At 37.6% G+C, this 23,628-nt stretch overlaps 1 protein-coding gene across 2 annotated transcripts in view; it reads left to right on the top strand.

Moving 5' to 3' along the window:
- LOC128689135 (G protein pathway suppressor 2) overlaps positions 1-23,194 on the top strand; it is a 33,300-nt gene extending 10,106 nt beyond the window's left edge. Inside the window, exons 6-9 of one of the 2 annotated variants that reach the window (XM_053777274.2) lie at positions 4,784-5,011; positions 10,516-10,685; positions 14,706-14,825; positions 22,808-23,194. In XM_053777274.2, coding sequence (XP_053633249.2) covers positions 4,784-5,011; positions 10,516-10,685; positions 14,706-14,825; positions 22,808-22,852 — 563 coding nt within the window. In that variant the 3' untranslated portion in view covers positions 22,853-23,194. The remainder of the gene's footprint in view (positions 1-4,783; positions 5,012-10,515; positions 10,686-14,705; positions 14,826-22,807) is intronic. The other variant, XM_053777281.2, reaches the window with a different exon arrangement.
- The last annotated feature ends 434 nt before the right edge of the window (positions 23,195-23,628 follow it).

The raw sequence follows: 23,628 nt of genomic DNA, 5'->3' as shown, positions 1-23,628 counted from the left end.
CCTACCCACTCTAAAACCTCCTTGCTCATCCGCAATCCTACATTCTGTCTTACCTCTAATTCTTTCAATTATAACCCTACCGTACACTTTTCCTGGTATACTCAGTAAGCTTATTCCTCTATAATTTTTACAGTCTCTTTTGTCCCCTTTCCCTTTATATAAAGGGACTATACATGCTCTCTGCCAATCCCTAGGTACCTTCCCCTCTTTCATACATTTATTAAACAAAAGTACCAACCACTCCAACACTATATCCCCCCCTGCTTTTAACATTTCTGTCATGATCCCATCAGTTCCAGCTGCTTTACCCCCTTTCATTTTACGTAATGCCTCACGTACCTCCCCCACACTTACATTCTGCTCTTCTTCACTCCTAAAAGATGGTATACCTCCCTGACCAGTGCATGAAATTACTGCCTCTGTTTCTTCCTTAACATTTAAAAGTTCCTCAAAATATTCTCGCCATCTACCCAATACCTCCATCTCCCCATCTACTAACTCCCCTACTCTGTTTTTAACTGACAAATCCATATTTTCCCTAGGCTTTCTTAACTTGTTTAACTCACTCCAAAATTTTTTCTTATTTTCATTAAAATTTCTTGACAGTGCCTCTCCCACTCTATCATCTGCTCTCCTTTTGCTGGGTATGTAACAAAAATAGTCATTACAGTAGTATGTGCACTTAAAATGTGAACATTGATAGAGAGAAGGAAGAAGAAAAATAAGAGGTATGAGTGGGAAAGAGTATAAGGGGAACTTGATATACTGTACACATCTCAAGTTTTTTTTTTTTTGCTTGCTCTTCAATTTTGTGAGTGAGTCAAATGAGGCACTAAGGTTTTTAGTAGCTGTCTTCTTTGGTGGGAGACGGCTGTGCATCAGCTGTTATTTCAACTCTTACGCGCTTGTGGCACTCCAAAGCAAGATTGGATACTGTCTTGTGGACAAATTTGGGACTTTCATTTACAGGGTCATTGGTGACTAATTCAGATATTAGGTGAATTTTATAGATGTCCAGGTACCCTGTTTACTGTATTAGAATATTTGATTTGTCTCTTCAAATGGGTGTGGTGTCTGATGTGTGGAGGATGGCTAATGTAATTCCTATTTTTAAAACAGGGAACAAGTCGTTGCCGTCAGATTACCGCCCAATGGGCCTGACCTCAATTGTGGGCAGATTGCTGGAGTCAGTTATAGCTGAGATTATGAGAAGCCATCTTGATAAGCATAGCTTAATTGATGATACTCAGCATGGATTCACAAGAGGCCAGTCTTGTCTAACTAATTTATTAACTTTCTTCAGTAAAGCTTTTGAGGCTGTTGACCACGATAAAGAATTTGATATTGTTTACTTGGATTTTAGTAAGGCTTTTGATAGAGTTCCGCACCATAGACTGTTAAAGAAAGTGGCAGCTCATGGCATTAGGGGGGGGTGCTCTCATGGATTGAGTCGTGGCTCACTGACAGGAGGCGCAGAGTGTCCATAGGTGGGGCTGAGTCCGAGTGGGGATCTGTGACAGGTGGCGTTCCGCAGGGATCAGTCTTGGGCCCGTTGTTGTTTGTAATATGTATCAATGATCTTGATGAGGGAATTACTAGTGATATGAGCGGGTTCGCCGATGACACAAAGTTAGGTGGGATGATTGATTCGAACGTGGATGTTGTGGAACTTCAGGAGGATTTAAACAAACTCTATTCTTGGTCAGAAAAGTGGCAGATGCAGTTCAGTGTAGATAGGTGCAGGGTTCTGAAGCTTGGGAGTGCCCATAACCCTAGTACTTGTGAGTTGAATGATGTAGAACTTGGCCATACAGATTGCGAAGGGGACTTGGGGGTTGTGGTGAGCAGCAACCTTAAACCAAGACAGCAGTGCCTATGCTTGCTCTTCAATTTTGTGAGTGAGTCAAATGAGGCACTAAGGTTTTTAGTAGCTGTCTTCTTTGGTGGGAGACGGCTGTGCATCAGCTGTTATTTCAACTCTTACGCGCTTGTGGCACTCCAAAGCAAGATTGGATACTGTCTTGTGGACAAATTTGGGACTTTCATTTACAGGGTCATTGGTGACTAATTCAGATATTAGGTGAATTTTATAGATGTCCAGGTACCCTGTTTACTGTATTAGAATATTTGATTTGTCTCTTCAAATGGGTGTGGTGTCTGATGTGTGGAGGATGGCTAATGTAATTCCTATTTTTAAAACAGGGAACAAGTCGTTGCCGTCAGATTACCGCCCAATGGGCCTGACCTCAATTGTGGGCAGATTGCTGGAGTCAGTTATAGCTGAGATTATGAGAAGCCATCTTGATAAGCATAGCTTAATTGATGATACTCAGCATGGATTCACAAGAGGCCAGTCTTGTCTAACTAATTTATTAACTTTCTTCAGTAAAGCTTTTGAGGCTGTTGACCACGATAAAGAATTTGATATTGTTTACTTGGATTTTAGTAAGGCTTTTGATAGAGTTCCGCACCATAGACTGTTAAAGAAAGTGGCAGCTCATGGCATTGGGGGGGGGTGCTCTCATGGATTGAGTCGTGGCTCACTGACAGGAGGCGCAGAGTGTCCATAGGTGGGGCTGAGTCCGAGTGGGGATCTGTGACAGGTGGCGTTCCGCAGGGATCAGTCTTGGGCCCGTTGTTGTTTGTAATATGTATCAATGATCTTGATGAGGGAATTACTAGTGATATGAGCGGGTTCGCCGATGACACAAAGATAGGTGGGATGATTGATTCGAACGTGGATGTTGTGGAACTTCAGGAGGATTTAAACAAACTCTATTCTTGGTCAGAAAAGTGGCAGATGCAGTTCAGTGTAGATAGGTGCAGGGTTCTGAAGCTTGGGAGTGCCCATAACCCTAGTACTTGTGAGTTGAATGATGTAGAACTTGGCCATACAGATTGCAAAGGGGACTTGGGGGTTGTGGTGAGCAGCAACCTTAAACCAAGACAGCAGTGCCTATGCGTACGTAGTGAGGCAAATGGATTGCTGGGATTTGTATCGGGAAGTGTGGGCAACGGAAGTCCAGAGGTCATACTGCAGCTTTGTGCATCATTAGTGGGGCCTCACCTGGATTATGTAGCTCGGTTCTGGTCTCCATGTTGCAGAATGGACATAAATTCGTTAGAGGACGTTCAGCGTGGGATGATTGAGTTAATACATAGCATTGGAGGTCTTCCTTATGAAGAAGGATTGAAGACTCTTTGAGTTATGTTCACTTGTTAGACGAGGAATGGGGGGAGACCTGATCGAGGTGTATAGGTGGAGGATGGGTTTTAATAGGGGGGATATTAGTGAGGTCTTGAGGATGTTTCTCCAAGAGAGAACCCGCAGTAATGGATTTAAATTAGATAAGTTTAGATTTAGAAAGGACATAGGAAAGTATTGGTTTGGAAATAGGGTAGTTGATGAGTGGAACAGTCTACCTAGTTGGGTTATTGTGGCTGGGACTTTGGGTAGTTTCAAATTTAGGTTGGATAAGTACATGAGTGGGAGGGGTTGGATTTGAGTGGGACTTTCACATCAAAGCTTATTTCTTGGGTAGCATTGAAAATTGGGTTGGGCAAATGTTTTGTTAGTGGGATGAATTGTAAAGGACCTGCCTAGTATGGGCCAACAGGCCTCCTGCAGTGTTTCTCCTTTCTTATGTTCTTATCTCAGAAGTAAATAGGAGATATGATGTTATGCATAACCAGTAAAAAAGTGGCATTCATGTATAGATCATTGAACAACATCCATTCATGGCCTGTTTTAGCATCATGGGGATTAGGTAGAAAGGAAGCTGGCAAATTTGTGAATTAATTTGTTAACAATTAAGTTATTAAATGGTTGGTGGTTGGAGAAGTTGCTCGATGACTTATTAGACTTTTTAATATGCATGTCAGTAAATAGGATAGTGATAAGCCTATTTAATATTAATCACAGAAAAAAGGAGGAAAGGGGAATTGAAAATGTATGTACTTTAATAATCAAGTAAGTTGGAAAACAGACTCACCTGATCAAAACTAAGAGGCTTAGGTGAAAGAGACTACCAAGAAGTTGAAAGTGGCTTGAATTTATTATAAACCTTTGATACTTGCTCATTATGAGTGAAATTTAGTATTGTTTCTGTTCCACTGATTGGATAAAAATAATACAGATTAGAGGTAAATGTTTTTAAGTCATGGTCAATAAAGATGCACCAGTTATACAGTTTGACAAGAGTGGTTATTGATTCTGAGAAATTATTTAGCTGGATTTAAGCTTTGGAGGTGGAAAGTATGGCACCTGAATTTCAGCTTTCGATGTAGAGAGTATGGATGAGGATGTGGTTCATTGTGATTTTGGACTGTGAGGCTTGTGCACTTGTAGAAAGAGGACTAAGGAGCAGTGATGTTGAATGTGTTTTCTTTTGATCTCGCTGCCTGGGTAGGAAATAACTGTTAAAAAAAAAAGGAAAGAAAAAAAAAGGGATGCTTTGGTACCATACTGTAATGAAACTATTGTATAGAGTAAAGAGATAATTATTGGAAAATGCTACTTTGTATTTAAAATATAATTGGTTAAACTTCATTGTAATTTAGCAATAGATGAAATTGTCACATTTTTATGGGTCAAATTCTTGCTGGTTCCATTAACATTTTAAGATAGTTTTGGACTTAACAGATTGTTCTAATTAGTTGTGCTTCATATTGAACAAGAGGTAAGTACTGTATTCCATTTTGTTTCAGATTTCCCACAATCTCTCTCCTCATTATTTTTGCCTTGCTAACATACCCATTTGTGTGATTTGGTGCACTTGCACAGAGGCAGGGAGTGCAAGTAATGTGTACGTGGCGGGACAGGCTCCTTACTACCATGGGTCCACTCAGGCTCATGGCAGCTCCAGCCAGTACCAGCCCACCTCACAGGCTGTGGCCTATCTCCCACCTGCAGCACCAACCCACACCAACCCTCCCACTCCTTCCCAACCCCAACAACCTCCTACTCGAGATGACAAACACCTCCAGCCTGTTTATATGCAAAGTAGTCGAGGTAAGTACCTATTGCTTTAACAAGGTATTACTGGTTATTATTTTCTATGTACAGTACTGTAATTATTTTTTTCATCTGTCTTTCTGAAAATGTTTATTTTTATTAAGATTTGTTACTATTATTTGTTGTTGTTAATATTTCAGTTTATCCTCACACAGTATTTTCTTGCAGGGTTTCATATCCACCACCTTTGCTCAGAATAATTATATGCATGGATTTGACAATTTTATTTTAGAATAGGTCTTTGCATTATTCTATTTTTTATTCTTTCTGGCAAATCTTTGTAAATTATGAAGCTTGCCAGGATTTTACCTAGTATTACTAATCAGTTTCTTTTTAAGCAGATCTGTTATTCTCTATAATAATTTTCTTTTCATTCCTTCTGTGTTTTGTAGTTTCAGTATTAGCTATTCACGACTGTCTTTAAATCCAGGTACTGTACTTTAAAGGCAGTCTACCTATCCATTATTAAAATGCAAGTGCAGTCTCATTTTGCACTACTTGTAGTGAGATCCTAAATTTTATTTTGTAGTGGTTAATTTATTTTGTACATTCTTGAAGATTCATCATGTATGTATCCATTTCAGCAATAATTATGCACGTTACTCTTTTAGCTCTTTCCCAATGTTGGGGGTCGACCTTTATTTACATATGGCTAATATGTGATTGAGAAAAATATATTCATTAGGTACTCTACAGTATACAAGTACTGAATAAGTATTATCGTTCATGTTTAGTTTAAGTAGCTTACTGGAATTATATGTAGAATAAATGACCTATAGAATGCTCTTAGATATAAATAGTTGTTCCATCAAAATGTCTTCAAAAATCAATATTTTAATGAGAATGCTTTAGGCATTTTTTCTCCAATATTGAGATTTCATATTATACTATATAATTTTGATTGGTATTTTAACTCTGCCTGTTGTTACTCGCTAGCTTATCGCTGTACTTCATGCGAAACGTTAGTATGAGGTATTATTATACTGGAAAATGAGTCTCTTGCTATCTCTAGCCTGAATAAGCTAGTAGTTTCCCAAGATTATAAAATAAATTTTCAAACTGAATTTGCTGATATTTTCCTACGTTTCTGTGTGTGGTAAACTGATCTTGCCAAATTTATTTCTGTTGATCTGAGTTTGAGGAATACTGTTTTTTTTTTTCTTAAAAATGCTGTTTTTTTTTATAACCCATATACATTTTGATATAAAATAAGTGCCCCATCATGTACTTCATATGATATACAGTATACCTTGTATAATTAATAATTACAAAAAATTTTTGTCCGTAAAAATTAAAAAAAAAAGGTACAATACCATGACTGGAACAATATCTTCCATATCTACACTTCCAAGGAAAAGAATGGATTTCATAAGTTTTCATTCACATATGATAATTTTTGTTTGTGTGCTGCAGTATTGGATGAACCAGATGACACTGTAATCTCATTGTCACATTTTTCAGAAATTGATGGTGAAAGACCACATTAACCCTTAAATTCCATTGGGGTAAAATAAAATTGTATTATAGTGCTAAAATATTTTTGTATTTTTTTTTTACCAAAAAATCTGCCTTGATTTTACACGTTAAAAATGAAAAAGTGAAAATCGGATTAAAACTTAGCAAGAAATAGTTGCTTAAAGTTTCTGGAAGTGACCCATTTTTCATTTTTTTTCTTTTTAAAACATGCATGTGTGATTAGTATATTATTATATTTTTTCAGACCATATCTACGGGATATTTAGTCTTCATTAACTAATTATTTCTTATCTGAATTTTTTTTTGCTGACATTGTTCACTCTTGGTACTTTTTTTTCTTGTGTATTATATGCACATACATTATACATTCACTGTGACCACCATACACCGTACATTATGCTTGAGTTCATGAACAGTGAATCATGAATCATGTCCCCTTGCATTCCTTGTTTTTCTGGTATTCAAACATACATAACACATTATATTTTTTTTTTTATTATTATCGCACTGGCCGATTCCCACCAAGGCAGGGTGGCCCGAAAAAGAAAAACTTTCAGCATCATTCACTCCATCACTGTCTTGCCAGAAGGGTGCTTTACACTACAATTTTTAAACTGCAACATTAACACCCCTCCTTCAGAGTGCAGGCACTGTACTTCCCATCTCCAGGACTCAAGTCCGGCCTGCCGGTTTCCCTGAATCCCTTCATAAATGTTACTTTGCTCACACTTCAACAGCACGTCAAGTATTAAAAACCATTTGTCTCCATTCACTCCTATCAAACACGCTCACGCATGCCTGCTGGAAGTCCAAGCCCCTCGCGCACAAAACCTCCTTTACCCCCTCCCTCCAACCTTTCCTAGGCCGACCCCTACCCCGCCTTCCTTCCACTACAGACTGATACACTCTTGAAGTCATTCTGTTTTGCTCCATTCTCTCTACATGTCCGAACCACCTCAACAACCCTTCCTCAGCCCTCTGGACAACAGTTTTGGTAATCCCGCACCTCCTCCTAACTTCCAAACTACGAATTCTCTGCATTATATTCACACCACACATTGCCCTCAGACATGACATCTCCACTGCCTCCAGCCTTCTCCTCGCTGCAACATTCATCACCCACGCTTCACACCCATATAAGAGTGTTGGTAAAACTATACTCTCATACATTCCCCTCTTTGCCTCCAAGGACAAAGTTCTTTGTCTCCACAGACTCCTAAGTGCACCACTCACTCTTTTTCCCTCATCAATTCTATGATTCACCTCATCTTTCATAGACCCATCCGCTGACACGTCCACTCCCAAATATCTGAATACGTTCACCTCCTCCATACTCTCTCCCTCCAATCTGATATCCAATCTTTCATCACCTAATCTTTTTGTTATCCTCATAACCTTACTCTTTCCTGTATTCACCTTTAATTTTCTTCTTTTGCACACCCTACCAAATTCATCCACCAATCTCTGCAACTTCTCTTCTGAATCTCCCAAGAGCACAGTGTCATCAGCAAAGAGCAGCTGTGACAACTCCCACTTTGTGTGTGATTCTTTATCTTTTAACTCCATGCCTCTTGCCAAGACCCTCGCATTTACTTCTCTTACAACCCCATCTATAAATATATTAAACATCCACGGTGACATCACACATCCTTGTCTAAGGCCTACTTTTACTGGGAAAAAATTTCCCTCTTTCCTACATACTCTAACTTGAGCCTCACTATCCTCGTAAAAACTCTTCACTGCTTTCAGTAACCTACCTCCTACACCATACACTTGCAACATCTGCCACATTGCCCCCCTATCCACCCTGTCATACGCCTTTTCCAAATCCATAAATGCCACAAAGACCTCTTTAGCCTTATCTAAATACTGTTCACTTATATGTTTCACTGTAAACACCTGGTCCACACACCCTCTACCTTTCCTAAAGCCTCCTTGTTCATCTGCTATCCTATTCTCCGTCTTACTCTTAATTCTTTCAATTATAACTCTACCATACACTTTATCAGGTATACTCAACAGACTTATCCCCTTATAATTTTTGCACTCTCTTTTATCCCCTTTGCCTTTATACAAAGGAACTATGCATGCTCTCTGCCAATCCCTAGGTACCTTACCCTCTTCTATACATTTATTAAATAATTGCACCAACCACTCCAAAACTATATCCCCACCTGCTTTTAACATTTCTATCTTTATCCCATCAATCCCGGCTGCCTTACCCCCTTTCATTTTACCTACTGCCTCACGAACTTCCCCCACACTCACAACTGGCTCTTCCTCACTCCTACAAGATGTTATTCCTCCTTGCCCTATGCACGAAATCACAGCTTCCCTATCTTCATTAACATTTAACAATTCCTCAAAATATTCCCTCCATCTTCCCAATACCTCTAACTCTCCATTTAATAACTCTCCTCTCCTATTTTTAACTGACAAATCCATTTGTTCTCTAGGCTTTCTTAACTTGTTAATCTCACTCCAAAACTGGGCATATTTCTTCTCAGAGGAAAAAGTTGTGTTATGTAATGGTTCAAAGTTCATCAGGATTTTTCTTGTTTGATGGGTCATCTGTAGTGGCAGCAGCACACACACTATCTTCATATTCATACAACTCCAAGTCCTCATCACAATTTTCACTATGTACTAGATTCAGTCAGGGCAAATAGCAGATGGCCAATAGCTGTAGAGTGAGGGATTGTCATTGACGAGACATGCTGGTATGGTACCTTGAAGCAGACTTTTGACAATGCCCAGTGTGGCAAAGGAAGTTTTTGCTGGTGCACATACCAGTTGTCTAAGCTTACCTTATCCTGTGTAGGCCTAACATTCCCAATCACAGCCATTTTGAGGCAGCTAGAATTTAAACGTTGATCATATGTGGCAGTTGAAGGGTTAAGTGTTTAAATTTTTTTTATTTTTTTAAAATCTTCTCTGTATATGCTGTAGTCTTTTTACCAGAATTGTTAGGAGGCTGCCATGATAGAAACTATACAGGAACAATTTTAAAATGTATGTAAAAATCCAGTCAAGACTAGAATATATGAAGCAGTACCTGTGTTTTATGCTACAAGTTCCAGTGGCTTTGAGTGATTTTTTTTTTCCAACTGGCCATATCCCACCGAGGCAGGGTGACCCAAAAAGAAACAGCTTGTTTATAAATTTAGTAATGTATGTAGGAGAAGGGGTTACTAGCCCCTCACTCCCAGCATTTTAGTGGTTTATGGAGGAAGAGTTCTGTTCCACTTCCCCATAGTAAATTTGTAACACATGAAATAAAAAACCATAAAACAGGTGATATGTGCACATTTATAACATCTGAAGATGGCATTACTACTACAATCAAAACAAAGCACTAAACCCACAAGGGTCATACAGCACTGACCTGAAGATACCAGAAAGCTACAATATTCTCATTTCAATGCAAGCTACTTGTAGCACCTGTGTTAAGTCACTCATGACTCCTATGGAGGACATGCCTCGCTGTGTAAAATGCTGGTCTAAAGGCAAAGTAAATGATCTTATTTAACACTGAAGCCCAAACCAAAAACTAAGGCATACTTTAGCTAGGGCTAACACTGGTCATCACGATGTCAGGCTGAGTCACACTTGCAGGCTCACTGGAAAATAGTCTTACCTAATCACAAATAAGCATTTTACAAGCACAGTGTTTTTTTTCTCACAATGATCAATTTTTATTTTTGAAGGTTCTGTAACTTGTGCAAATATATTCTTTATCATTTAGTAATAATTAGGTGAGCTAAAGGCATTTAAAACTGGTTGGCCATTTTGTGCTTGGCTCACTTTTCTCTTGTACTGTACTGTGCTGTATACTTTACAAGTTAAAGGAGGTTAATTGTTTGTAGAGATGTATTATGGTCATGCTTTATATAACTATTGGTATTTGTTTTAAAATGCTTCAATCTGGAAAAAAAAAATGTATACACATTTTAAAACTGTGTGTTTCGATATTCTCATGTCCCCATTTGCCTTTGTCCATCCTTAATATTATGTTTTTATCACAGCTGCTCATGTTGCAACTCTTCACCAACCTATGGACCACAAAGGCAAGCCAGGAGGCAGTAGTTTCCTGCCACCTCAGGAGGGGGGACAAGAGAAGTATTTCCAGCCAACTGTGAGATCACATTTGGCTCTCCACTCTGGGGTATTACCAGTGCAACAACCACATCCGGGGGTGGGTATTTTGCCTACCTAGTGTTTATAGCAGTTATATAACTCATCAATTTTTTTTTTTGTTGAATTTTGTATCTTGCTTTATTTATGCGGGCATTTTCTTTTTTAGTTCAACTACAGACAGTTCTGTTTTTTCTTAGCTTTAGGGTTCTGCTATTATATCGCATTTTTCAAACTTGTACACCCTGTTAAGCAACATTTGAGTATCTTGATTTGGATTACAACATAAAATTGTTTTCATGTTATTTTATGTTAACTTTATTTTATATCACACAATATGTTCATTTACTTATTGCATTTGTAAAGTTCCTGATTTACATAATTTATCACTGTAGTGTACTAATAAAATTTGTGATGTAGAAGAGAGCTAGACCTGTTAGAATTGGGTGAGTATATGTTGCATAATATGTGGTATGTACTGTACCTCTTTACTATTAATTGCCGCCTCTGCTGCCGCTGCTAACTACATTATTATTATATTATTATTCTCTTCTTCGCCCATCCTCTCTTCCAACCTGTGTTCTGGTCTGCTCTGCATTTTCTTGCTTAGTTGTGGTTTGACGTTTGTTGAGGATGGACTGAAATGTTGTCATAAGTTTCATCTCTTAAGTGCAGGTTATTTGTGTGTTGTTCTAACTGTGGTATTGACATTTATTCTTCATTGGGTATGATGGTAGACAAGCTTTGTTCAAATGATGGCTAAAATCGGTCATATAATAAATAATCAGTCGTATAAAAATCAGTCATATAAAACTTTAGGCATGAAATTAATTAGGGAGAAAGTTCAAATATTATATTTTTGAGTCTAGATTTAAATATATATACACCTACCATCCAACTTACGACCTGCTCGACTTACGACCACTCGACTTATGACCGTGTTTTTTATGCCAAATTTCTGGGAAATAAACAACTATTTGTGTTGTACATAGTGTTTATCCTAAACCTTACAGTATAAAATACAGTACTAACAACATAAAAAGTAAAGTAAAACATGAAATACCAAAATAAAACAATAAAATAAAGTCATTACAAAAGTGTTTTGTTGATATTCAGTAGTAAAGTTCGACTTACGACCATTTCGACTTACGACCATTTCGACTTACGACCGGTTTCTCGGAACCGAACTCGGTCATAAGTCGGATGGTAGGTGTATATATTTTTTTGCATTATTTAGCCTGTTGTTCTGGTTGATGGTGCTAAAAATCATCTTTGTTTTCTTGTATAGTATTCTTTTATGATCTTTCATTTGATAATCATGTCACCTCATATCAGTCCCTGTGGGGAATTTTTAATGTTTTCAGTCTGTATTAGCAATATTGCCTTGCTTTGGGAGTCATTTTGTAGTCGTGTCTTCAGACTTAAGATCTTCTATACAGGCTCTGTAGGCTATGTGATAGTTTGATGTTGAAATGTGTTACGAAGATACTTTAAAATTATTGTTCCAACTGAAAGGATTTTTTTTTTTTATTTCATATACAATAGCCCTAATATAACTAGGAAACTTGTAGCAAGGAGTAAGTAGCACTTCGTCTATGGCTAACTTGGCTATAATACCTGACTTCATGAGGAGAGACATGAAGCTATCCACTGTATGAAATATTTTTATTCTTTGTGTACTTAGTAGAATCATAAAATATTGAAATTAGCACTTGGATAAATAATTTATTAAAATTATTTAAACTAAAAAGCATTCTCCCCTGACAGTGATTTTTGAACTCATTAAAAAAGTGTATTTAGGCTCTTAATGGCGAGAATACCTAAAGTATTTTGTAAGATAATTGTCAGAACATACTTAAGTAGCAAATTATTTATTTTAAAAGTGAATTTTTAAATTCTATAATTATCGTTAGAGATTGCATTTGTTCCTTTATATACTTATTATATAATATAGTTGACCCTTGAACAACACGGGGGGGTTAGGGGCGCTGACCCCCTACACCTGAAAATCTGCATATAACTTTTGAGTCCCCCATAAACTTAACTACTAACCAGAAGCCTTTCTGATAACAAACAGTGGTTTAACACACATTTTTGTATGTTATATGTATAATATACTGTATACTTTATATACAATAAAGTAAGCTAGAGATTTCCTTATGATTTTCTTAAAAAAAAAAAAAAGAGAAAATACATTTACAGTACTGTACAATATTCATCAATACCATAACTTTACTTTGTTTATAAGATGAATTGTCTGTCAGTACCTTCATCAATACAGTGGAACCTTGACTTATGAGTGCCCGAACATACGAGTTTTTCGAGTTATGAGCTGGTGCTTGGTCGATTTTTTGCTCTGAGTTATGAGCCAAAATCAGAGTTATGAGCAATCTTCTGAATGCCACCACTAGTTGGCGCAGAGAACTCCACAACATCTACTCAGCAGTGCATGTGTTTACCTCGCTGTGGAAGCATTTCTCTTGTGTTGTGCTTGCATTTTGTGCAGTCATTTTGCCAAATTTCTTTTTTCTAACCATGGCTCCAAAGAAAGTAAGTGCAAAGGACAGTGCTGAGAAGAAAAAGAGGATGAGGCCCATTGAATTAAAGAATGAAATCATAGATAAACACGAGTGAGGTGTGTGGGTTGTGGACTTGGCCAGGCAGTACAAGCGTAGTACTTCCACTAGATATACAATACTAAAGCAGGAGGAGTTGATAAAGGCTATAGCACCAGCCAAGTAATAAAGTGTAGCATTAAGAGTGTAGCAAGTAGCCTATCTTTTCCACCCTCTACCTCCATCTGTTCTCCAAGGTAAATATGTACACTATATAAAACCAGTTTATTTCTTTACATTCTTTATTATGTTTTATGTTTTTATACAATATTTCTTCTTTTTAAATACATTGTTTCAGTGTTTTCCTTATGAAACTAGTGATCTAGTGCAGTTACCCTCACAAACACTGCATTTTCAGAAGGGGAAGAATGGTAAGATATAGTAAGAGCGGGAGCTGGAGTGGCCGCCACCACTCGTCACATAATGACATATTTTATTCATTCTAAAGTATATATCATGTTTCCGTTTTATTTATATTGTTTATTATGTCACATTAAATGAATTGCGATATATAAATAAGCCATAGAGTTGACATTAGCGTTAAATTTAAGTATTTTCTCGTGCCTCCCGAGAACAGGAATTACACTGAAACGGATTAATGGCATTTCAGTTAATTTCACTGAGGAAAGTTGATTTGATATACGAGCAGATTGAGTTACGAGCTAGGTCAGGGAACGGATTAAACTCGTAAGTCACAGTACCACTGTATTGTCTTATATGATACAGAACACTGTAGATGTTATGCGTATTACTAATGCTAAATGTCAAAAATGAAAAAAACAATTCATGTTTATTCGTGATTTAATATTGCATCTTTTAGTTTACATTTCTCTCAGCTGCGAATGGAACACGTATGATCTGTAATTGTTTGTGCGCTTAAGTTTTGATAAATTTTAACTTTTATAGTGGATTTATGTATATTTTATGGTAGTAAATGATAAAATGGACTAGTATCTACATATATTTTACGCATGACATTAACTCTCTTAATTTTTTCAGTCACAAATCTTCAAAAAATTTTCCAGTACATTGAAAAAAATCTGTGTATAAGTGTTCTTCAGGGGTCAACTATAAACCAGTTCTTTGTGTTAAGCCCTTTTTTTTTTAATTGCTATGTGACAATTGAAAATGTGAAATTCTATTCTGCTTCTTAATTGTATTTGGCATTGTAATTATTGAAAATACTTTATTGCTCTTAGATGAATTTGTCCTAATTGTTTTAAAATAGTTTTACTGGCATTTTCCTGCTTGAAGTATTAGAGTAACCTGATAAATGTAAACAGTGTAGTTAATTGCTTTAATTGCATTTTCCTGGATTATGAAGGAGCTTTTTTTTTTTTTTTTTTTTAACAAGGAAGCTTTCCCAGTTTCAGTTTTCTGTTTCTTAATGTACCTAATAATGGGTGTTTCTTATCACTGGAAGCATATTTTTGAGTTGCTGAACTGATAACTAAATACCTTCCTAGGGTGGTAAGAGCGGAAGCATCACCTCAGGGTTCCCTGTTCGCACTGTTCCTTCCTCGCAGCAGCCTCCCCCGGTTGTGAGCTCTGCATCCCATGTGAGTAAGCCAGAAGCTCAGCCAAGGGTTAGTGTCTCTACTTTTTGTCTTTTTTGTTTTTTTTCTTTTTGTTTTGGAATTAATACATGTGACTTTTTTTTTCAGCTGATGATGGCTATATATTTGCTGAACTCTTCACCTCTAACAAAATTTATATTTCCTTGATTCTTTTATTGTTTTTAAGCAGTCAGAAAAGTTGCTTCTCTCAGTTGTAACTATTAAGGGCTCATGTTTCTTAATGCCTATGATTGTAGGTGGCATAAGGGGACTAGATTTAAATAAATGCCAACTTGCAAAATCTCTGCATTTTATTATTAGTTTCACATTATTTCCGAGCCATCAAAAGCAAATTTCTTTTGCAAGTGTTTTAGCAAGGTTTTGTAGGCAGAATTCAAACTGAGAATTTTAGGTTCTTGGAGATACATTTCTGATCAAAGTGAAGCTGTGCAATATTATTATTATTATTATTATTATTATTATAATAAAAAAGAAGCGCTAAGCCACAAGGGCTATACAGCGCTGTGCAAGAATAGATTTCACCCTGAAAAAACAGGAAAAGTTGGGAAAAAGAAGGAATGGCAATTGATGGCTATCATGCATGTCTGAATATTTCATTGAGCTAGCTTTTTTATTCAGACATACTGATTTCCACTGAAATCTAGCACTATTTTTTTTCCTTTAAATCTTAGTCCATTTATTGTTTAAAGCAAAACTATGATCCAGAGTAAAAATGTTTATTTGGCTGAGAGCCAGGGCTTACAGTAAACAAGTATTGTACAGTGAACCCTCGATAAAACAGACTACAGCCTCTCCTCACTTAGCGATGTACTTGTTTATTGACGACTCTGACCAGTATGCATACCTAAAAAGTGTATATTAGAGCTGGTTGGTAGACAGCAACCACCCAGGGAAGTACTACTGTCCTGCCAGATGACTGTGAAACAGAAACCTGTAACTGTTTTGCATGATGGTAGGATTGCTGGTTTCTTTTTCTGTCTCATAAACACGCTAGATAACAGGGATATCTTGCTACTTCTACTTACACTTTGGTCACACTTCACAGACACGCACATGCATATATATATAAACATACATCTAGGTTTTTATAGAGGAATAAGTTTACTCCTTTTTATAATTGAAAGAATTAGAGGTAAGACTAAATAGCTCTTGTTCTTCTTTATTTCTTCTATTGTCCATGGGGGAAGTGGAAAAGAATCTTTCCTCCGTAAGCCATGCGTGTCGTATGAGGCGACTAAAATGCCGGGTGGAGCAATGGGCAAATGAGTAACCCCTTCTCCTGTAGACATTTACTAAAAATAGAGAAGAAAAAATTTTATAAAACTGGGATGCTTAAATGTGCGTGGATGTAGTGCGGATGACAAGAAACAGATGATTGCTGATGTTATGAATGAAAAGAAGTTGGATGTCCTGGCCCTAAGCGAAACAAAGCTGAAGGGGTGATAGGGGTGTTGAATGATGATGAAAGTATTTTCTTTTTGGGGAGGGTCACCCTGCCTCGGTGGGAGACGGCCGACTTGTTGAAAAAAAAAAAAAAAAAAAAAAAAAAAAATACATCTAGGTTTTTCTCCTTTTTCTAAATAGCTCTTGTTCTTCTTTATTTCTTCTATTGTCCATGGGGAAGTGGAAAAGAATCTTTCCTCCGTAAGCCATGCGTGTCGTATGAGGCGACTAAAATGCCGGGAGCAATGGGCCAGTAACCCCTTCTCCTGTAGACATTTACTAAAAAAGAGAAGAAAAATTTTATAAAACTGGGATGCTTAAATGTGCGTGGATGTAGTGCGGATGACAAGAAACAGATGATTGCTGATGTTAAGAATGAAAAGAAGTTGGATGTCCTGGCCCTAAGCGAAACAAAGCTGAAGGGGGTAAGGGAGTTTCAGTGGGGGGAAATAAATGGGATTAAATCTGGAGTATCTGAGAGAGTTAGAGCAAAGGAAGGGGTAGCAGTAATGTTAAATGATCAGTTATGGAAGGAGAAAAGAGAATATGAATGTGTAAATTCAAGAATTATGTGGATTAAAGTAAAGGTTGGATGCGAAAAGTGGGTCATAATAAGCGTGTATGCACCTGGAGAAGAGAGGAATGTAGAGGAGAGAGAGAGATTTTGGGAGATGTTAAGTGAATGTATAGGAGCCTTTGAACCAAGTGAGAGAGTAATTGTGGTAGGGGACTTGAATGCTAAAGTAGGAGAAACTTTTAGAGAGGGTGTGGTAGGTAAGTTTGGGGTGCCAGGTGTAAATGATAATGGGAGCCCTTTGATTGAACTTTGTATAGAAAGGGGTTTAGTTATAGGTAATACATATTTTAAGAAAAAGAGGATAAATAAGTATACAAGATATGATGTAGGGCGAAATGACAGTAGTTTGTTGGATTATGTATTGGTAGATAAAAGACTGTTGAGTAGACTTCAGGATGTGCATGTTTATAGAGGGGCCACAGATATATCAGATCACTTTCTAGTTGTAGCTACACTGAGAGTAAAAGGTAGATGGGATACAAGGAGAATAGAAGCATCAGGGAAGAGAGAGGTGAAGGTTTATAAACTAAAAGAGGAGGCAGTTAGGGTAAGATATAAACAGCTATTGGAGGATAGATGGGCTAATGAGAGCATAGGCAATGGGGTCGAAGAGGTATGGGGTAGGTTTAAAAATGTAGTGTTAGAGTGTTCAGCAGAAGTTTGTGGTTACAGGAAAGTGGGTGCGGGAGGGAAGAGGAGTGATTGGTGGAATGATGATGTAAAGAGAGTAGTAAGGGAGAAAAAGTTAGCATATGAGAAGTTTTTACAAAGTAGAAGTGATGCAAGGCGGGAAGAGTATATGGAGAAAAAGAGAGAGGTTAAGAGAGTGGTGAAGCAATGTAAAAAGAGAGCAAATGAGAGAGTGGGTGAGATGTTATCAACAAATTTTGTTGAAAATAAGAAAAAGTTTTGGAGTGAGATTAACAAGTTAAGAAAGCCTAGAGAACAAATGGATTTGTCAGTTAAAAATAGGAGAGGAGAGTTATTAAATGGAGAGTTAGAGGTATTGGGAAGATGGAGGGAATATTTTGAGGAATTGTTAAATGTTGATGAAGATAGGGAAGCTGTGATTTCGTGTATAGGACAAGGAGGAATAACATCTTGTAGGAGTGAGGAAGAGCCAGTTGTGAGTGTGGGGGAAGGTCGTGAGGCAGTAGGTAAAATGAAAGGGGGTAAGGCAGCCGGGATTGATGGGATAAAGATAGAAATGTTAAAAGCAGGTGGGGATATAGTTTTGGAGTGGTTGGTGCAATTATTTAATAAATGTATGGAAGAGGGTAAGGTACCTAGGGATTGGCAGAGAGCATGCATAGTTCCTTTGTATAAAGGCAAAGGGGATAAAAGAGAGTGTAAAAATTATAGGGGGATAAGTCTGCTGAGTATACCTGGTAAAGTGTATGGTAGAGTTATTATTGAAAGAATTAAGAGTAAGACTGAGAATAGGATAGCAGATGAACAAGGAGGCTTTAGGAAAGGTAGGGGGTGTGTGGACCAGGTGTTTACAGTGAAACATATAAGTGAACAGTATTTGGATAAGGCTAAAGAGGTCTTTGTGGCATTTATGGATTTGGAAAAGGCGTATGACAGGGTGGATAGGGGGGCAATGTGGCAGATGTTGCAAGTGTATGGTGTAGGAGGTAGGTTACTGAAAGCAGTGAAGAGTTTTTACGAGGATAGTGAGGCTCAAGTTAGAGTATGTAGGAAAGAGGGAAATTATTTCCCAGTAAAAGTAGGCGTTAGACAAGGATGTGTGATGTCACCGTGGTTGTTTAATATATTTATAGATGGGGTTGTAAGAGAAGTAAATGCGAGGGTCTTGGCAAGAGGCGTGGAGTTAAAAGATAAAGAATCACACACAAAGTGGGAGTTGTCACAGCTGCTCTTTGCTGATGACACTGTGCTCTTGGGAGATTCTGAAGAGAAGTTGCAGAGATTGGTGGATGAATTTGGTAGGGTGTGCAAAAGAAGTAAATTAAAGGTGAATACAGGAAACAGTAAGGTTATGAGGATAACAAAAAGATTAGGTGATGAAAGATTGAATATCAGATTGGAGGGAGAGAGTATGGAGGAGGTGAATGTATTCAGATATTTGGGAGTGGACGTGTCAGCGGATGGGTCTATGAAAGATGAGGTGAATCATAGAATTGATGAGGGGAAAAGAGTGAGTGGTGCACTTAGGAGTCTGTGGAGACAAAGAACTTTGTCCTTGGAGGCAAAGAGGGGAATGTATGAGAGTATAGTTTTACCAACGCTCTTATATGGGTGTGAAGCATGGGTGATGAATGTTGCAGCGAGGAGAAGGCTGGAGGCAGTGGAGATGTCATGTCTGAGGGCAATGTGTGGTGTGAATATAATGCAGAGAATTCGTAGTTTGGAAGTTAGGAGGAGGTGCGGGATTACCAAAACTGTTGTCCAGAGGGCTGAGGAAGGGTTTTTGAGGTGGTTCGGACATGTAGAGAGAATGGAGCGAAACAGAATGACTTCAAGAGTGTATCAGTCTGTAGCGGAAGGAAGGCGGGGTAGGGGTCGGCCTAGGAAAGGTTGGAGAGAGGGGGTAAAGGAGGTTTTGTGTGTGAGGGGCTTGGACTTCCAGCAGGCATACGTGAGCGTGTTTGATAGGAGTGAATGGAGACAAATGGTTTTTAATACTTGACGTGCTGTTGGAGTGTGAGCAAAGTAACATTTATGAAGGGATTCAGGGAAACCGGCAGGCCGGACTTGAGTCCTGGAGATGGGAAGTACAGTGCCTGCACTCTGAAGGAGGGGTGTTAATGTTGCAGTTTAAAAACTGAACATTAAAATGGTATAAAATACCGACAGGTTGTTAGGTAAGACACATATGCAACAGAAGTTGATTGCAGGTCTGTTGCATACGCAGTTTAAAAACTGTAGTGTAAAGTACCCTTCTGGCAAGACAGTGATGGAGTGAATGATGGTGAAAGTTTTTCTTTTTCGGGCCACCCCGCCTTGGTGGGAATCGGCCAGTGTGATAATAATAAAAATATTAGAGCTGATTTCCTCTATTCTGTTTGTTACAGTATACTGCTGCATAAACATTTAAAAATATAGCAGAAATGTTATAAATTTTGCAAAGGTGACATTAAAACAATATCAAAGATGGTTGACACAAACCCACTTCCATTATAGTATGCTCCTCACAGCGACGAATTCATTTACCTATGTGGTCCTAGGAACGGAACTCAGTCGTTAAGTGAGGAGAGGCTGTAATAGGGTAAAAGAGGTGTCTGTCAAATCCAAAGGAGATTGTTTTATGATGATCATAATAAAGGACAATTTTGGATTTGACTTCACCTGTTAAATCTGAAAATCAATTTACCCAACAGACCACAGCAAAAATGGACAATTCTGGCAAATGTGACATGACAGTTCTCCAGACAGACCAAAACGTCATCATAAGTGTCCTCTCCTGAGTGAGTTTTGTGAATAGCAAATGTCCATTAAATTTAAAATAATGCTGTGGTCCATAGCAGTAACAGACAATTCTGTATTTAACAGACTGTTGGTTGTTTCTGAATGTTTCCAGCACATTTTGTCCATTACATCCAAAATTCATTAGTATAATGAGGGAAATCATATTTGTTTTCTACCTTAAGTATGGTAGCAATAGTATGCAGTAAAGGTCAACATCAACACAGTGAAGACAAATTACAAGAAACTAGATACAGTGTGTAACTACAACCTGCCTTCCAAATAGTGTTCATTTTTACACACTTTGCAATGAGTGTTTTTGCATGATGTAAACAAATAAAATGTATTGTTCTTAGTTAGGTTGTATACATACTGCATGTATTAATAAGAGTATTTCTTGCTTTAATGCATGACGAATACATAGTTCCTACAATATCTACCCCAGATGATGCTTGAATCATGCAAGCCTGTAGCAAACACTTGGAAGAACAGGCTTCAATTATATTGAACACCTGAGGCTATATAAAATCCCAAATTGTCAGCCTAATGCTGAATGTATTTACATGGTTAATAAATGTTAACACATATGGCCACAGGTGTTACTTGCATCATCAAAACCAGACATTACAATAAAATTATTTTGAGATGCACTGTGCATATCTTGAGACCTATTTGTGATTACTTAATGTTGTAGGATGAGAGCTAAGCTCATTCCTGAATCAGTGTTTCATAAGTTTGTAATTTTTTTTTTTTAGTTATTATATTTTCACCCATCCTTCCAGTGTCCTTTTCTCATCTTTAGTACTGAATAGTTTTGTCAATGCTTTAAATGGAGAATTGGACAGTTACGGAGCAGTCATGAAATGAGAATTGTGTGGAGACTGACTAAAGGCCAACTTTAGACCTAGGTTGTTACAGACATTTACCTAGTCTTAAAGGTTGACAACCCAAAGACCACATCAGCTGCACCCTGGAGCCTTTCCTTCGTACAGTGATTGTCATATGTCCCATGTAGCTGAAAAAGGGTGGATGTAATGGCTTAACATATGCTCTAACACCATATGATCCACTATATCAGGTATATAACACCTGGATTACATGATTTACCTGGTATGGGCAGTTTGCTGGCCCAGTATGGCATCTTTAAAGTATCGTCCATATTTCTGTAATTATCTGGACCCTAATCACTGCAGTTAACGTTCTCTAGGGCTATGTGAAAAATAAGGACCTACCTGGGCTCGTGTGACTTGAGCCATGATGCCACTGTCATCTGGAGGCCATTATCTGATGGCTTGATTGAAAATATGATGGGTGTACCTGATGAATCACAAAGATGTCCCAACTTCTCTTCATTGCTTTAGCCATGTTGAATGCCAATTTTGGGATACTGTGGACAGTTTGTTGCATCCATTAGCATTCTAGTTCACTGCACACATTCGACTGTTCAGTTCACAGTACATTTATCGAGTTGTTTCACTGTAACTCTGCTTCATCACTTGTTCATGAAGATCTACTCATGAATGCTTAATATGGTCACAGTTAATTTACCACAGCAGGGAAATTTATTGGCGGTGCCTTGCTCAGCAGTTATGTAATATGTGTTTCAGTATAATGTATCTGCTTCAGTTATCCATTGATATATTATTATTACAATCAAAAAGAAGCACTAAACCTACAAGGGTCATACAGCACCACATTGACATAACATCCCACTAATGAAAGTTATTACGAAGGGCGCTTCTGTCACAGTTATTCGCATGGATTTCTATGTTTTGATTCAACATGGACTTACCCCAGTAACTCTCTCTGTGATGATTTTGTACTTAGACCAGTTTATTAGTTTCTTAACCACTGGAGAGCTACATTATTACTGCAGATCATTGCTTTTTCAATGGTGAGTTGATCTGGCACTTTGTGAAGATGGACATTAGCAAAATGTTTGATAAACCAGAGGTATAACAAATGCTGAATCAATGTCGTTGGAAACTCACACTTCCCAAGGCTCCTTGGCAAGAAGGGTTCTGTGAGATGATGATTGGCATCTTAAAACTTTGTGAAGGAAAGAGTCCAGGGTTCAGCTGCTGTGGTCGTTAGGTCATCAACCTTTGAGATAAGTGAAAGACTGGGTGAATGTTTGTAACAGTCCAAAATAGGCCTTTGGCCATAAACAGTCTCCACAAATTGTTTGAAGATCGGGAAATGTAATGTACAGTCAAGCACAGAGAGAGGTGTTGTATATTGTAATACATTTAGGCTTAAAGGGTATGAAAAAGTAATCATTAAAAAAGTTTGCATAAAAATGTTTAAATTTGCAAGGTGTTATGGGGCCGATAGTTGGAAAATGGCAACAAAATGTGCAGAGAAATAGCAGCAGCAACATAGGGATTGCAGGAATGGAGGTTGAAGCTGCCTGAAAAAATTCTTTAATTCATGTGCCTCAACTAGATGACAAAATATAATACAGTACAACTGTTTAGAACATCTTTTTGTATCACCTAGGATATTTAATATGTAAGCTAATAATTATTTCCTTTCTTTTCAGTCTTACAATAATCAACCAACAAGTTATTCTCGTTCTTACTATTGAATAGTCTTGATGCCAGCCTCAGTTGAAAGTTTCCATTGAAATTCTAGATCTGCAAATGGTGAGAATATTAGATTTTTTAATTTAATAAATTTCTAGCCATTTGATGTTACAGATTACCGAGTTTCTTCATTAATTATATATACTTAGTGCTAGAGGAGACGCAAGCTTTAAGCATCATAAGTTCATTGCACAGATAATACATGTATTATATCTCATTATGTTGAGTGTACATAGCTATGAATGTGATGTAAATTCAAGTACATGTACCTGTATTATCTCAGTTATTGTATTTGTGCAATACTTAAAAAAAAAAAAAAAACTGAAAATGGTGTGCGAGGAAAAGAGCATTAATGTGGGTGGTGTATAATCAGTGTATAAAATATGGGTAATGGAATTAGGGTAGTTAAACTAGAGAAATAAAAGTTTTTAAGAGAATCGTCTTATGAGCCTTCATTACGAGTACAAATAAAAAAAAATATTTGCAATTTGCATGTCAAGATGTGCATTTATTGGAAAACTAGTACCTTATTTTTTCTTGAGCCTAGGAATTGGATTTTTATTCCCTTTCCAAACCTGATTGTTCCATCCACCTCCCCCCCCTTCCATTCTCCAGGGACTGTATGACCTTTACAGGTTTACCATTTTCCCCATAATTGTAGAAGACCCCTGAAAGGTGGTGAGGGGCTCCCCTTTATTAGTTTTACATTATAATCAAAACTAAGTACTAAACCATTAGGGTTATAGTGCTGTTTAATGATTTGAACCTGATGGCTTCC

This window comes from Cherax quadricarinatus, chromosome 1 (genome assembly GCF_038502225.1).
Source record: "Cherax quadricarinatus isolate ZL_2023a chromosome 1, ASM3850222v1, whole genome shotgun sequence".
In the NCBI taxonomy this organism is placed as follows: domain Eukaryota; kingdom Metazoa; phylum Arthropoda; class Malacostraca; order Decapoda; family Parastacidae; genus Cherax; species Cherax quadricarinatus.
This window is presented reverse-complemented; position numbering and strand designations above follow the sequence as displayed.